Genomic DNA, 16,686 nt, shown 5'->3' with positions numbered 1-16,686 from the left:
TCAAGTGTGTAGAGATCCCCCGGACTATTGCATCATAGGATAGGGGTCCGGGTCTTGAGGTCCTTCACAATAAAACGAAACGGATCAAATTCAATAGAAACATGATTGTCAGTTGTAAAACGGAGAACAGAAATCAAGTTTTTAATTAGTGACGGAGCATATAGAACTTGATTTAATTTAAACGGTGGGAAGGGTGGTTTTAAAGTTTGATTGTCATGTCCAATAACCGGAATAGTTTTGCCATTACCCACAAGAATATTTTTAAAAATGCCATCATTAAAAAAAGAAGAGAAATTGTCAGGAAGTGGAGTCATATTCGAAGTCGCACCTGTGTCCATAGTGTAGACGGACTGATCATATCCAGTGGGAGCATAACTTGCCGCATACGATTGTGCTGGACGCGGACCTAGAATACCAGCATTGTTGGGTATTGTTCGTGGAGGAACAGTTGGATATGGGCATGGTGGAACAGTGGACCAGGGAGCCCAAGGGTAGGGAGGAGTTGGGCCGGCCCAATTGTTGTAACCAAAAGGCCACTGTGGATACCCAACCTGACCCATGGACTGTTGAGATGAGCTGCCGCGTCCCCGACCCACTGAACCACCGCGTCCACAGCCACGGCCGCGACCTCTGCCACGTGGGTTTTGATCACGATTCGAATCGGGGCAAGCATCGTATCGTCCTGAAGCAGACCGAGTGTCATGATTGTCAGATGATGGCAGAGCACGGGATTCTGAAGATACCACGAGGGCTGTACCAGCGGCTTGAGCTGCGGACCTGGTTTGCTTTGCGTGTTTCAGCCATGCATAGTCTCGACCGGGTCTCATAGAAGTCCGGTAAAGGGCTGGTTTGTTGAATAATAGTGGCCGTACTCTCGTATGATTCCGTAAGCCCCATGAGAAGTTGCAAGACCAACTGTTCTTCAGTGATCGGAGATCCAACATTAGTGAGTTGATCATAGATTACCTTGAGCGCCTGACAGTAAGCCGTCATGGAGGGAAATTGTTCAAGACGAGTGTTGGCAAACTTGTTGTTGAGGTAGATGGTACGCGTGGCCTTATTATCTTGAAAAATATTCGCCAACGTCGTCCAAGCAGTGTATGCGTTAGTGTTGGGCTTCAAAATAGTATGCAGAAGATCAGTGGAAATCGTCCCGTAAATCCATTGTAATACAATGGAATCAAGGCGTTCCCATGATGGGGAAGAGGTAGTCTTGTCCTTTGCTTGATCTTTATCAGAGTAAGAGGACGTCTCAGTGGATTTCTTCGGCTAAAGATGATCATATACATCATACGAGATGCAATGAATTTTAAATAACTCCGACCACACTGTATAATGGCCATTCTTGATGTCAAGAGTGATGGGGATTAGAGCTTTGATGTTTGTAACAGTAACTGCGGGATGAATAGGTGAAGACATGACAGCAGCGAGATGAATAGATGAAGGAGGGAGATGTCAGAAGTTGCGCAGGAGGGTGGGAGGACCGATCAGAGAAGGATCGGTTAGGGTTTTAGTGGTTTGATACCATATTAGAATTGTAAACCTTGTCTCCTTTATTCATCTATATCATATATATATACAATCGTACATATCTCCTATTCTCATAAGGAGATTTACACAATCACCTAAGATATTTACATTCTAAATATATCTATATTCTATTAGATCGCCTACTTACTCTCAACTCCGCATGTTTGGATGCCTTAGTTATCCTTATATGTTTCCTCCACGTAAAATAGCCCCTCCAACATGTCTTTGATTATCCATCTTGTTATCCATGACTATTGATGTTTTGATCTTCACTCTAATCATCTCTCGTTATGTTATATTTGATGAGTTTTCGTTTTGATATGTGTCATTTTCTACCACACAACCTCCATCATATGACTATCCATATTCCTCCTTCGACCCCTCACGTATCTCTCGACAATTTCTCGGGTCTCGTATTCTCGACTCATCCGCTATGGCGAGGCCATCATAGGATACATTACCCACCAACCCTCCAACGACTCATCGTCCAGTTATGGGCTTACGAATCTATCCTTATTGACTGATTGTAGAGAATTCAATTTGTTCTTTGATTATTATTTATTTTGATGCTCTCAGTGGCGGAGCTTGACTAAAAGTTCCAAAGGGATGAAAAGTCATAGGACCCAATTTATATATTGTATAAATATTTAGGCAAAATAGTTGAGGGGGGGACGGGTGCACACCCGGGTTTCCACTAAGCTCCGTCAATGGATGCTCTTTTTATTGTAACTTGAACTTGCAACGAACATGGGGCAGTGTCCAAAAGAGGTGGTGTTTTTCATGATTTCTTAAAGGGAAAACATTGAAAATGGCTATCGACCAATCCCTATTTTCAAAATGGCCACCTCCCAAGTAGGGGTGTAATCGAGCCGGGCCGAGCCCGAGCTCGGCTCGTCATATTTTTTATGAAGCTCGAGCTCGGTTCGCGAGGAAAACCTAAAGCTCGAGCTCGGCTCGACTCGAGCTATTTTGAGAACAACCTCAAACGAGCTAAAAGCTCGGCTAGATCTCGCTTCAATATCGCTTAAATGAGTCAAAGCTCGGCTCAAGTTCGGCTCAAACTCGGCTCGCCAATGTTATCATCATTATTATTATATTATATATATATAAAAATAAAATGTTGTTTGGGCTCCTTTAGGCTTGCGAGCCTAAGCGAGCTTTGTATTTCAAGCTCGAGCTCAGGCTCGATAACTATACGAGCTCTATTTCAGGATCGAGCTCGCGCTCGGGTTCATTAAAGCTTAGCTCGTTCGAGCTTTTAACCGAGCCGATAACAAGTAGTTCTATAATCTTTATCATAACTAAAATTATGAACCATCTTTATCATTCTAAAATCTTTAATACAAACTAACAATTATGATTTAAAAAATTAGTCAAAACTGGCATAAATGAATGCTAAACTGAAGAATTTGGTTTGTCATTTCTGAAACCATAGTTAGTCGTTCGGCCTAGGTTTTGTTTTTTCTTTTTTTTTCAAAGCCGATCGAAACGGACCATTAACATACCTAGTTTGTGCTTCACTTTTAATACTTCTAATAATACGTACCCGTTCAAGTAAAAAGATCAAGAGACTATTGCTATTGCTATTACCTATATCACAAGGTCCACAACTATCTTATTATCTGCTTGTGGAATTGTATGTCATCATCAACATTAACAACGTAATTTATAAACTTCATTAACTTTTATAAATATTAACTCTGAGAACTATATAAAAAACTCTCGGTTATTACAAATCAAAGAAATCATACACAAGTAGGGAAAGTTGTACATATATGGAACCCTTTTGTTTGATATCAAGAATCACTCGTTAAAGGTTGGGGAGTCTCGAATGATTTTCTCCTCACTAAAAGGCAATTGATTTTTGATGGTTGAGCATGTGTATTATTTACGGTGCAAATCACAAAATCCGGCCTATGAAGTGCCAACGTCAATCGTTCTTTCGTTGGTTCTAGCTCAGTGGCATCTAAAAGAACATGCCAAGAGTTCCGATGTGCCTCCGAAATCCAGTGCATCGAATAACTAGTCCCATTGACATATGCGGGGTATGCAAAAAGCCCTTTTGGACTATATTTGTTCTTTCTTCTGAAATACTGACTCAGTTGTGAACCTTTGATCCGTAGATCTAACCATGACTCAGGAGCCGCGATGACTTTAGAGTCTTTATTGGTCACAAATTCTCTAATCAAGTCTTCTTTTTCGTTTATTATAGTCATGTAATAATTCCCTCTAAAGAAGGGGTATGATTCCCCTATCATCACCATAGCTTCTTTACATGTTGGTGTGAATATGACAAGATACTCGTCTTCTTGTAGCCCACAGTTTTGCAACGCCTTGTTCCGCGCTTGAATCTCTGGAATCGACATGAAGTTACCTTCAAACGAGGATTTTTTGTTTAGGATTTCTAGTAATTTTGATGGCGCTAATTGGGTGCCATCAAGATCACTTATGGAACTAAAGGAAGAGGGAGAAGACGAGTCTTTTATGGTGATAACCCTAGGAGAATACCTCCGCTTATCATCGCTCATACTTGCTTCCACAGTTGACTCGTCGTTGCTACAAATATTGTATAAATCAATCTTGTCCCCCTCTTCAACTATAAGTCCGTTACAATATTCAGGGTATTTTGCGAAAATGTATTGTTTCACGTATTCCATTTCTTGTGGCGTGATCGGGCCTGACCATCTTAGGTCAAGCCCGTGGAGTGTTGATATAGCTTCGGCTACCAAGTGCGCGGGAAACACCGTATGTGCTTTCTGTTTTTTCGAATTAAACAAAAAAAAATGCATATTAGTGGTGGTATATTTGATATAACACCATGAGTTATGAGTTTAGTTCTCTCCTAGATGGAAATATAAAACTGTTACATAAAGTTACTAAAACACTCTAGATTTAAATATACTACACATAAACTACAAGAATTACCGAAAAAAAACACTATGGTATACAAAAATTACTAAAACACTCTAGATTTAAATATGTACAAGTTTAATTGATTTTTAAACCATTATTTAATGAAGTATCATTTGAGCAAAAATTACCAAAAAAAACTATGATATACAAAAATGAGCTATTACAAACACAGGATAACAAATATGGTTGTTGAAAAACCAAAATTTAGTATTCATCAAAAAATAAATTTTATAGTTACTGTAAATAGTAAGATCCTTATCATGAGAAACCATGTTAGTTTGGGAATGAGTGAAGGAAGAAAATAAGAACTTGCCTTCATAACCATGCTCGTCGGCCTGCTGCCGTTGTTTTGATTTGGTGAATTCGGCAAAGAAGCTAACAACGATTTCCCAAAATCAGTTTCATCCATTTCCTAATCAAAGTTAAAGCCGCAATTCACGATTACATGATATAATACGAAAAAACGACTTAGTTAAAAAGAACAAATATGGTATACCTACCTTAGATTGTTGTTGCAGGATGATTTGTTCTTCAACGTTTCTTCCCATGTTTATTGGATGGGTTAAGGAACGAGAAGAGGAATCAAAAGGTTGGTGTCAATCATATGAACACAACAAACATGTCTCCTTTTCTCGTATATTAATAAACAAGGGAGACAATGAACAAAGAGGAAATTTGGTCCAAAATAAATAGGAAATTTGGTCTTTTAAATATTCAAAAGTGGCCATTATTGTGATGTAACTGCCTGCCTAATCCTCTTAGTCCAAGTTATTGACAAAGGAAACAACAATTTAAAATATGTAATAAAAAAGTATATTGAAAGTTCTTACATAAGTTGAAATTATTCGGTTGATATAGTATTTTATTTACTGTATTTAGACATAAATAAAGATCATTACGTAAATTAGAATGGGTTGATAATGGTAAAAACCAACTAACTTTTAATATTAAAAAAAAAATTATCGGCTGATCCACTGGTATCTAAATATGGTTTGACATGCAACACTTACTAACATATGAACCATCGCTTAATAGCTTATACCCGTCAGAATAACCAAAACAGGGGCGGAGCTAGCATATACTTAGGGGTAGCCTGGGCTACCCACTTTGTCGGCGAAGTGCAAATTTAGTGTAAAACTTCTTTTTCTTCTTCATTTTATGTATCGTATACCCATTAGCAAATATTAGGATAGCCCTAAGTTAAAAAAAATTATGATATCCCTGAATTTTTCTTTAAGATCCACCGGTGACCAAAACTATATATCCTATAAATACAGTTCTCCTCGAAGAGGATAGTTCATTCATGCCTCAGTATAGGTTTTACATATTGATGTACTTTTAAATCTAATACATAGTCAATTCAATATAGAAGATATTCTACACTTAAAATTACCATTTATTATTTATTAAAAAAGATTTAAAAATTATTTATTAAAAAAGATTTAAAAAATTGTAAGAAAGTCTTTATCATATTTAGACGAAGTTGATTAAAAAATTGTAAGAAAGTCTTAATCATATTTAGACAAAGTTGATAAAATTTTGTAAGAAAGTCTTAATCATATTTAGACAAAGTTGATAAGTTTAACCAAGAGTTAATTACATAGTTAGTCCACGTGGTTTACACAAAATAACATTTTGGGTACTAATAATTTAAAGTCACCTTCTAGGGTATTAACTTTTCATTTTGTAACATCTGGAGGTATTAACTTCTAGTGTATTAACATAGTTAGTCCCTGTGGTTTGCACAAAATAACATACTTAGTTACTAATAGTTTAACAAACAATTAACTTTAATACCTCCAAACGTTACAAAATGAAAAGTTAATACCCTAGAAGGTGATTTTAAATTATTAGTACCTAAGTATGTTACTTTATACAAACCACAAGGACTACTATATAATTAACTCCTTAACCAATTTATTTTGTTTCATCTTTAGCTAAACTCAAAATAGTAATATTATTTATTAACGATAAAATCTATATCTATACTATATAATAAAAGAAACCATTTTAGGGACATTTGTCATCATATTATGCCATCTCTTATAGATAATTTTTATTTTAGTTTAATTTCTTCTAATTAATTAATTAATTAATTATAGATAACCCTCCTATTAACTATTATTAGTTTAATATCTTATAGATAATTATTATTATTTAGTTTAATCTTCTTCTCATTTATAATATTATTTATTTGAATTAATTATAGAGTAAATTACAAAAACCGTTCTTTATATATGTCACTTATTGCAAACTATGTCCTTTGTCTTCAATAATTAAAAAAAACATACTTGATGTTTGGAAACCCTTGCAAGTTATGTCCTTTAGCCCTAACTCAGTTAATTTTTTTGTGGTTAAATATGACCAAATGGACCCCACATGAGAGTATTTTGGTCATTTTACTCTCATGTGGGGTCCATTTGATCAGATTTAACCACAAAATACCCTTATGTGGGGTCCATTTAGTCAGATTTAACCACAAAAAGTAACTGGGTTAGGGCTAAAGGACATAACTTGCAAGGGTTTGCAAACATCGAGTACGTTTTCTGTAATTATTGAATACAAAGGATATAGTTTGCAATAAGTGACATACATAGAACGATTTTTGTAATTTACTCTTAATTATATTTGAACGTTTTGTATAGTTTGGTATCAAATAAATTTTATGAAACTTAAAATAAAATTAACTAATATTATTTATCATTTTTATATTTACAAAGTTTTAAATAAAGGGTTAAATTTATTGAGAATTCGTTAACAAATTTTGCAACAACAAAATAATCTATTTTAATCACAAAAACCAAACTTTGTATTAATATATTAAATATTTTTATTTTCACTATACAAAATTACATTTACTCGACCCATATAACACATGAGGTTTTTAAGATATAACTTTTTATTATTTGATATATAAAAATAGATTTATTCAATTCGTACAATACACGGGGTTTTTTTAAGGATATATATTTTTTATTATTTAGTACAGAAAATTACATTTATTCAAACGGTGTAATGCGCAAATTTTTAGAGATGTGATTTTTTTTTGTTTGGTATATAAAATTACATTTATACAACTTGTATAATAAATTAGGTTTTTTAAATATGTATTATTTTATTATTTGGTAAACAATATTACATTTATTCAACTCGTGTAATACACGTTGTTTTAAATATATAACTTTTTACTTTGTATATATAATTACATTTATTCAACCGTACAATATGGTTCTTATAGATATAACTTTTTATTATTTAATATATAAAATTACATTTATTCAACTCGTGTAATACACGTGGTTTTAAATATATAACTTTTTTATTTGATATATAAAATAACATTTATTCAACCCGTACAATATGGTTCTTATAAATATAACTTTTTATTATTTAATATATAAAATTATATTTATTCAACCCGTACAATAAATGAGGTTTTTAAAGATATATTGTTTTATCATTTCGTATATAAAATTTATTTATTCAACCCCGTATAATACACGGAGTTATACCTAGTATAACTCAAATGAAACAATTTTCATATAAATAATACATATCTGCTTCATAAACTATGAAAAAGGTCAACCTAAACGGTCAAAGTATCTTATGATGAAATTAGTGAAGTGATAATGATGGTTTAAAAATACAAATATTAATAATTAACCGCAAAATCAATTTAAGATCCACAATAATACACAAATTAGGTACCAATAATACATGTCAGTAGGATGAGCAAATGGTACCGGGTACCGGTACTAAATTTACCAAACCGGGTACATTTTTGGTACCAACTATTGACATTTTCGGTACCGGTTCGGTACCAGTATATACCGGTTTTTACACTAAAATACCGGTACCGTACCGGTACCGATACCGAACCGTATCATACCGGGTATATTCGGTACCAGTACCTACTTTTAGGGATTTTCGGTACCGAACAGGTACCATGCTCATCCATACATGTCAGTCTCTGATTTAAGGTATCAAAGGTATTATAACAATAAAGAAGTTATAAGTTCAAGTCTTAATAAGATATTGATGTGCACAAAATGCAACATATAAATTACATCAATTGTGGCATAAAACTAACCATTTTTTAGTACAAATGTTGTAAAAAGTGTGTTTTTGTCTTCCTTTTGTATTTTCAGGATTAAATGAGCTCAAATAAACATAAGAAGCAAAAAGGCAGCTAAATCTAACACAAATGCAAGAAAAGGAACAAACGTGGCATGCCCAACCCCCCGACAGCATCTTCCCAAGCAAAACAAGAGAACAGAATGCTGAACACGCCCCGTGCTCAATGAGCACGGGGGCGTGCCCAAGTGTCAGCAGAAAAGACAAAGTTATAGAAGCTTCCATCGCCCACCACGGGGCCGTGTGTCACACCCCCAAAATCCACATGCGGAGTACCACCGCTTGGAGGCGTGACATGACCAGGATCAAGCCACCAATCATATTCAACATTAAAAGTAATAAGTAAAAGTCATTCATCAATACGAAAGGTGTTCAAAAACCAAAACATAATCAAGTGTGTAGCGGAAGCATAAATGTAAAAACCCAACATAAGTAATAAGTTTGAAATGTCATAATTGATTAACATGGCATCCACGATCCATGTCCCACAACGACTGTTCCTCCCTGTGCAAGCTCCATGAGTACCTAACGACCTGCAAGGCATGTAACAACGAGTCAACAACAAAGTTGAGCGAGTTCACAGTTGGTTGTTTAGTTATAGTATTCGTTTCGTAATTCATTTATTCATTCTGTACCAGATACCGTATTAATTCGTATCGCGGTCTCCCAGACATGTATGCGAAGGTTAGTGGGGGTTTCCCATGTATCCTAGACTAGTTGTGTTTGTATTTGTATCGCGGTCTCCCAGACATATTTGCGAAGATTAGTATACGTATCGCGACCTCCTAGGCATGTGTGCGAAGATTAATGTTTGTATCGCGGCCTCCTAGGCATGTGTGTGAAGATTAGTGGGGGCTTCCCCTGTTTTACTAGTCTAGCTGTATCTATAGGTGTCCTACACCTAACGAGGTCAGTGGTACGTATTTCCGTAGTGATGTAAGTACAAGTAATCATTCAATCCCATTCCCAACCCCGGGAATCCCATGCCTTGGTAAGAGTGTGAACTCACCTTGGTTTGCTCGGTATGCTAAATTATGTGCTCGCAATTAATCAATCAAGTCCTATAGTATGCACGTATACTCAATCAGTTCAAGTTCGTAAAGTTTCATATGCAATCAATACCACATGGTATGTTTGGCAGTTGATATCATGCATCATACATCAGTTAATCACATTCATACAATCCATGTTTCTCATAAAGGCTTTCTCAGTTTAATTTAACCATATCATCCACTAACATATCTAACGGTGTTAATGGGTTTAACGAGGTTACTGCACTTAACTGGATTAATACACTTTGCATAGTTCACATGCATAACAGAGTTAATCAGAAACATATCACAGTTAACACACATAACATAGTTAGCATATCAGAGTTAACATAGTTAACATAGCTCACATAACAGAGTTAACATAGTTAACATAACAGAGTTATCATACTAACGGAGTTAACATACTAACAGAGTTATCATACTAACAGAGTTAACGTACTAACAGAGTTATCATACTAACGGGGTTAATATACTAACGGAGTTATCATACTAACAGAGTTAACATATAAAACTACTGTGCATATAAACTTTACGAGGAACCTTAAAGTTCTTACAGGTTCACGGGGAACCTTAACCTTCCTCGCTGAAGAAGCTTAACCTTCCTCATGAGGAACCTTAACCTTCCTCACTGAAGAAGCTTAACCTTCCTCATGAGGAACCTTAACCTTCCTCACTGAAGGTTCCCCACGTAACATAATCATCGTCAACAACAGCAGAACACAGAAATCCTTATCATTATCAATAGCCGTTTCATCACACTCATCAATCATACAGTTATCAGATCCTAAACATTAATCATTGCCACATCCTTTCTTGTAATCACATATACATATAGTATGTAATATCACTTTAACATAAACCAGTAATATCAATCATGAGCCATGAATCAAGAATTCAATCGTACAGGTCTCAACCACAACCTCTAATCACATGAACATCACATAGAGATAGAACTGATAATCATATATATCTATGGTATAATAATGACAATCATCTACAAAGAATCAAGCAGATTAAGTCGGTTAATCTAGTCGTATACTAACCGGTTGTAAAACGAGACTAGAAAGACTTCGAGGGAGGTGATGGCTGCTGTCGGGTGCACAGGAGAGGAACGTGTGTTAGGGTTTGTGTGATTCGCGTAACAGTTGGTTTTAATATCAGGAAACGAGTTGGGCCAAAGCCCGTACCCGTGTCCGACGAAGGTTACATGATAAGTGCGGCGAAGGTTTCAAGCTTCCTCAAGCTTCGTCGAGTGAGTGTGGGTGCCGAAGGTTCAATGTTCGTCGAGTATGTGGATGGGGAAGGTTGTATGAGTGTAACGAAGGTTTAGCTTGTCTTTAGTTTTGAGGAAGGTTAACCTTCCTCGAGTGGTTGTTGTGGCGAAGCTTTCAAGCTTCGTGTGTTTTTTTTAACACACAACACATAGTTCACAATTCGATATTTAAAATAGTTACATCCGCATATTCCAGGCATGAGTTGGTTATAGTGCAACGAATTACAAAAACAAATCATGAAAAGAGTAATGTGTCACGTAAAGACCTTGGAAACTCGAGTTGTCACATTATCCCCAACTTGAAAGAAATTTCGTCCCGAAATTTAGCATGCGGTTACTGACGAAGCTAGTTAAGTTGTGTGGTTCACTGGTTTTCTTGGGGTGTCACATCATCCCCCCGTTGATTTGGAATTTCGTCCCGAAATTCTGTAGTAGCTTCAGCCTCAGTAGTGGTTGCACTATTTCCGAACAACTGGGGATACTTGAGTTTTATTTGGTCTTCTCATTCCCAGGTGAACTCTGGGCCACGACGGGAGTTCCAACAAACTCGAACAAGAGGTATTCTGGTGTGCTTGAGGACCTTAACATCCCGGTCTGTGATTTCAAATAGTTCCTCGATGAAATGTAACTGTTCGTCGATAGTGAGCTCCTTCAAAGGAACTATGAGGGTCTCATCTGACAGACACTTCTTCAAATTCGACACGTGGAAAACGTTGTGAACTCCCCCGAGTTCTGCTAGTAAGTTCAGTTTGTAGGCCACTTTGCCTATTCTTTCTATGATCTCGAACGGTCCGACATACCGCGGATTGAGCTTGCCTCGTTTGCCAAAATGAACTACACCCTTCCAGGGCGAGACTTTGAGTAACACTCGATCCCCAACCTGGAACTCGAGTGGTTTCCTACGCTTATCAGCGTAACTTTTCTGACGGTCACGAGCTGCCGCCATTCGTTGTCGTATCTGTGCAATCCTTTCAGTAGCATCAACTACAAGTGTCACACCCCCAAAATCCACACGCGGAGTACCACCGCTTGGAGGCGTGACATGACCAGGATCAAGCCACCAATCATATAGAACAATGTAAATAGTAAAAGTAAATGTAATTTAATCAAACCAAACCATATGAAAGGTGTTCAAAACATAAGTATAGTTTCAATGTTTAGCGGAAGCATAAAAAGTAAACCCAACATAAGCATTAAGTATGAAATGTTATAATTGTTCAGCAAAGTATCCACGATCCATGTCCACAACGACCGCGTCTCCCAGTGCAAGCTCCATGTGTACCTAACGACCTGCAAGGCATGTAACAGAGAGTCAACAACAAAGTTGAGCGAGTTCACAATTGGTTGTTTAGTTAAAGTGTTCATTTCGTAAACCGTTTGTTTGTTTAGTAAACCATGTATCGTTTATACTTGTATCGCGGCCCTCCAGGCATGTTTGCGAAGATTAGTGGGAGTTTCCCATGTATTGTATACTAGTTATATTTGTATCGCGGCCCTCCAGGCATGTTTGCGAATATTAGTATTAGTATCGCTGCCATTCCATGCATGTGTGCGAAGATTCGTATTCGTATCGCGGCCATTCCAGGCATGTGTGTGAAGAGTAGTATTTGTATCACTAGTCTAGCAGTATCTATAAGTGACCTTCCCCTAACGAGGTCAGTGATTCGTAATTCCCAATAACAATGTAAGTGCAAGTAACGTTCAATCCCATTCCCTACCCCGGGAATCCCATGCCTTGGTAAGAGTGTGAACTCACCTTGGTTTGCTCGGTATGCTAAGTATGTGCTCACAGTTAATCAATCAAGTCCTAAAGTATGCATGTATACATAATCAGTTTGTATTCACAAGTCCACGTATAATTACAATCTTAGCGGTTGTTGAATCAATGATCATCAAGTGTCACAAAGCACGTATTCATACTCATACAAGTTATGCTCAACATTTAACGGCAGTTAACTAACCAGGTTAACTCTTAACAGAAATAAACTAAGTTACCGGGCAGATTACCCATTCGGCGAAACACCCCCTGTTTTGGCTTGAACCTTCTTCGACGAAACACTTCTGTTTCGTCATGATTGTTTCGTCATGTTGGTCTCGACGAAACACTTTGTGTTTCGTCTGGTTCGTTTCGTCAAAAATGGTTTTGGCGAAACACACTTGTTTCGCAGTCACCTGTGTTTCGTCAAGGAGCCAGTTACGTCACATATCAGTTACGTACAGAAACCCTAATTGCCGTCATACAGAATCATACAGTCATTCAACAAATCATCGATCTCAACGATTAACGAAACATAGCAGAATCACACAGAAATCATACAACCACTCATTGAACAACCTACTAGTAAACCATGCCCTATGTATAACAGTAACACGGCCCAAAACAGTGTACATAAAAGAAATCCCATCATCCGATTTAGTCTCCAGTATTAACCATCGAATACCAAACCCTACTGTTCAATATTCTATCCTCTAATCTTTTCCTACGGTAGTCAGTTTCATCATTACTAAAATATTAAACAGTTGAAATGTGGTATACAAAATCATCGTGACAATTCATCATAAACCAGTCGGAGATATCAAGTTATGACAACAGACATGTACACAAACAATCTAACTAGTATAACAAACAATCAATTCTGTTAAAAGCACACTAACCGATTACGGAGAGAACTAGCGAGGATCCGGGAAAGAGACGGAGACTGCCGATGCTCAGAGAAGTCCTAGGGTTTTGGTTTTGGTGATTCGTTTCACAAATGAAACTGTTTTGGCGAGATATATCTTACGTAATAGAGTTGGACCCTTAACTGGGCCTCGGTAGGTATTAGGCCGGCGAAACACTTTGTTTCGTCGGGATGTTGATGGCGAAACGAAACTCTGTTTCATCGGGTTAGATGGTGGTGAAACACCTGTTTCGTCGGGTGGTATATGACGAATGGCACTTGATTCATCGAGTTTATACAGGGCTTAATTAGTTTGAGTGTTTACAAACAGGTTCACATTATATCATTAAACACATATACATGCAACCATCACAATACGTTTTATCATATAGCACATAACATATCCAACAATCATCTCAAATTATAATCCAGTGTATAGTTACATGGAAATCAATCAAGAAACTAAACAGTCAACGTGCATTAAATGCGAATGAGGAATCTTGGAAACTCTAGTTGTCACATTATCCCCAACTTGAAAGAAATTTCGTCCCGAAATTTAGCAGGCAGTTACTGAGGAAGCTAGTTAAGTTGTATCGTTCATTGGTTTTTCCTGGGGTGTCACATCATTCCCCCGTTGATTTGGAATTTCGTCCCGAAATTCTGTAGTAGCTTCAGTCTCAGTAGTAGTTGCATTGTTCTGGAATAACTGGGGATATTTGAGTTCCATTTGGTCTTCTCGTTCCCAGGTATACTCTGGGCCACGACGGGAGTTCCAACGAACTCGAACAAGAGGTATTCTGGTGTTTTTGAGGACCTTAACATCCCGGTCTGTGATTTCAACTGGTTCCTCGACGAAATGTAACTGCTCGACGATAGTGAGTTCCTTCAAAGGAACTATAAGGGTCTCATCCGACAGGCACTTCTTCAGATTCGACACGTGGAAAACGTTGTGAACTGCACCGAGTTCTGCTGGTAAGTTCAGTTTGTAGGCCATTTTGCCTATTCTTTTTACGATTTCGAATGGTCCGACGTAACGTGGATTGAGTTTGCCTTGTTTGCCAAAACGAACTACACCTTTCCAAGGTGAGACTTTGAGTAGCACTCAATCCCCAACCTGGAACTCTAGCGGTTTCCTGCGCTTATCAGCGTAGCTTTTATGACGGTCACGAGCAGCCGCCATGCGTTTTCGTATCTGTGCAATCCGTTCAGTAGCATCAACTACAAGTTCTGGACCTGTGATCTGACTATCGCCCAACTCTGCCCAACAGAGAGGTGATCGGCATTTACGCCCGTATAATGCCTCGAATGGAGCGGCTTGAATGCTGGTGTGATAACTGTTATTGTTTGAGAACTCCACTAAAGGGAGATGTTTTTCCCAGCTGTTGCCGAAGTCGATTACACATGCACGAAGCATGTCTTCTAGAGTCTGTATAGTGCGCTCAGACTGCCCATCCGTCTGAGGGTGATAAGCCGTGCTCATGTCTAATCGAGAGCCAAAAGATTTGTGCATTGCTTGACACAGTTCTGAAGTAAATCGTGCATCACGATCAGAAATGATAGAGGTTGGCACCCCATGTGATGTGTGTAAAATGCAACATATAAATCACATCAATTAAGGCATAAAACTAACCCTTTTTAAGTACTAATGTTGGAAAAAGAGTGTTTTTGTCTTCCTTTTGTATTTTCAGGATGAAATGAGCTCAAAATCACAAAAGAAGCAAAAAGACAACTAATTCTACCATAAAATACAAGAAAAGGAACAAAAGTGGACTGCCCGGACCCTCAACGGCACCTCCCAAGGCAAAGGAGAAGAAACAGGGTCTGAACACGCCCCGTGTCTAGCGAACACGGGGGCGTGCCCAGGAAGCAGTAGAAAAGACAAACCAGTAGAAGCTTCCATTGCCCACCACGGGGCCGTGTCCAGCGAGCACGGGGGCGTGGTGAAAGTACAGCAGGCGCATTAATTGTAATTCGCAATTACAATTAATGAAGTGAGAGAATGTCAGACGGGCACGGGGCCGTGTCCAGCGGACACGGGGCCGTGTCCAGCCTTCTGTTCAGCCTATAAATAGAGGAGCTTGGCTTCATTCTCTCTCATCCCTTGGCACACCACCTCTCTCACACCTCATCCACCACCCACCACCACCATAACACCATCATCCACCACCATCATCCATTGTCCATCGTAGAGTGTGTGAGTCGTATCGGGATCCAAGATTGATCGTAAGAGTTCTTGACAATCAAGGCCATGTTTGCCTAAGTCTCTTACATCACTTGGTGAAGACAAGTGTTTAGTATAATACTTTTTATTTTTAATCTTTTGCACTTTTTATTTGGTTTTGTATTAATGACTTTAATAACTAGTTACTTATGTTGAAGGTGATCTTTCCTTATCGTTTGTCCGTGGTGTCTTGGCATTATTTTACTGTCTATATAAAATAAAAGATTTTCACCATTCATATCTCCACGGTCTATATGGAGGTATGTTGGCTACCTGGTCGGGGGTTAAGGGAACGGTTTGGTAAGGGTCTTGCCCTTGTTCAGCGTTTAGAGGTCCTGCTTGGGACCTGGGTCAAATTTAGTAGGATCTCCTTCAATGCCCATAGGTATTGGATGGCGGGGATCCAAACTCTTTGACCCCCTCATAAGTTAACTACTATTAATACTATAACCCGGCTATTTAGGACTGTATCCCTGCTGACTCAGACTACTTAGCCGAGGGTAACGTCACCGCCAAAAGCGGGGCCTACCATAATTTGCATTAATAACTTAATTCATTATCTTTCAATAATCCGACCCTTTAGGATTGTATCCTTGCTGACTCAAACTACTGGGTTGAGGGTAACGTCGCCTTCAAAAGAGGGGCCTACTACAATAACTAAGATAATCTCTTAAACAAGTGCAAAAGTGCGAAAATAATCAAAGGTTATACTAATACACGTGTCGGATCCAAGTGATTCATCTTGTCTATCTGTTTTTATTTTATTTTTATTTTCAGCATTTAGTTAGTTTTTATTTTTCTTAGTTTAAAACATTCTTCTCACTTTTTGATTTGATTAGACGTTGAGGATAAACCGGTATTAAAAGCTCTTGTGTCCTTGGACGACCTCGGTATCTTACCAAC

At 37.8% G+C, this 16,686-nt stretch overlaps 1 protein-coding gene across 1 annotated transcript; it reads right to left on the bottom strand.

Moving 5' to 3' along the window:
- Nucleotides 1–3,183: 3,183 nt before the first annotated feature.
- On the bottom strand, nucleotides 3,184–5,098 carry LOC110895145. Its single transcript, XM_022142422.2, has 3 exons — nucleotides 4,944–5,098; nucleotides 4,757–4,855; nucleotides 3,184–4,286 (listed from the first exon to the last, which is right to left on the bottom strand). Exons 1-3 carry the CDS (start codon nucleotides 4,989–4,991, stop codon nucleotides 3,327–3,329), a joined length of 1,107 nt encoding a protein of 368 aa, XP_021998114.1. The 5' UTR covers nucleotides 4,992–5,098; the 3' UTR covers nucleotides 3,184–3,326.
- Nucleotides 5,099–16,686: the final 11,588 nt, after the last annotated feature.

The sequence above is a fragment of the Helianthus annuus genome, chromosome 12, assembly GCF_002127325.2.
Source record: "Helianthus annuus cultivar XRQ/B chromosome 12, HanXRQr2.0-SUNRISE, whole genome shotgun sequence".
Classification (NCBI taxonomy): Eukaryota; Viridiplantae; Streptophyta; class Magnoliopsida; order Asterales; family Asteraceae; genus Helianthus; species Helianthus annuus.
The sequence above is the reverse complement of the archived record's forward strand: the minus strand, read 5'-3'. Positions and strand labels throughout refer to the sequence as shown.

What these genes read in the sequence shown, in the direction of transcription:
- LOC110895145 (XM_022142422.2), bottom strand. Translation starts at nt 4,991, where the DNA reads ATGGGAAGAAACGTTGAAGAACAAATCATCCTGCAACAACAATCTAAG. An exon ending in TCCTGCAACAACAATCTAAG is followed by an intron (nt 4,856 to 4,943) that starts GTAGGTATACCA and finishes AACTTTGATTAG; the next exon opens with GAAATGGATGAAACTGATTT. An exon ending in CGACGAGCATGGTTATGAAG is followed by an intron (nt 4,287 to 4,756) that starts GCAAGTTCTTAT and finishes TCGAAAAAACAG; the next exon opens with AAAGCACATACGGTGTTTCC.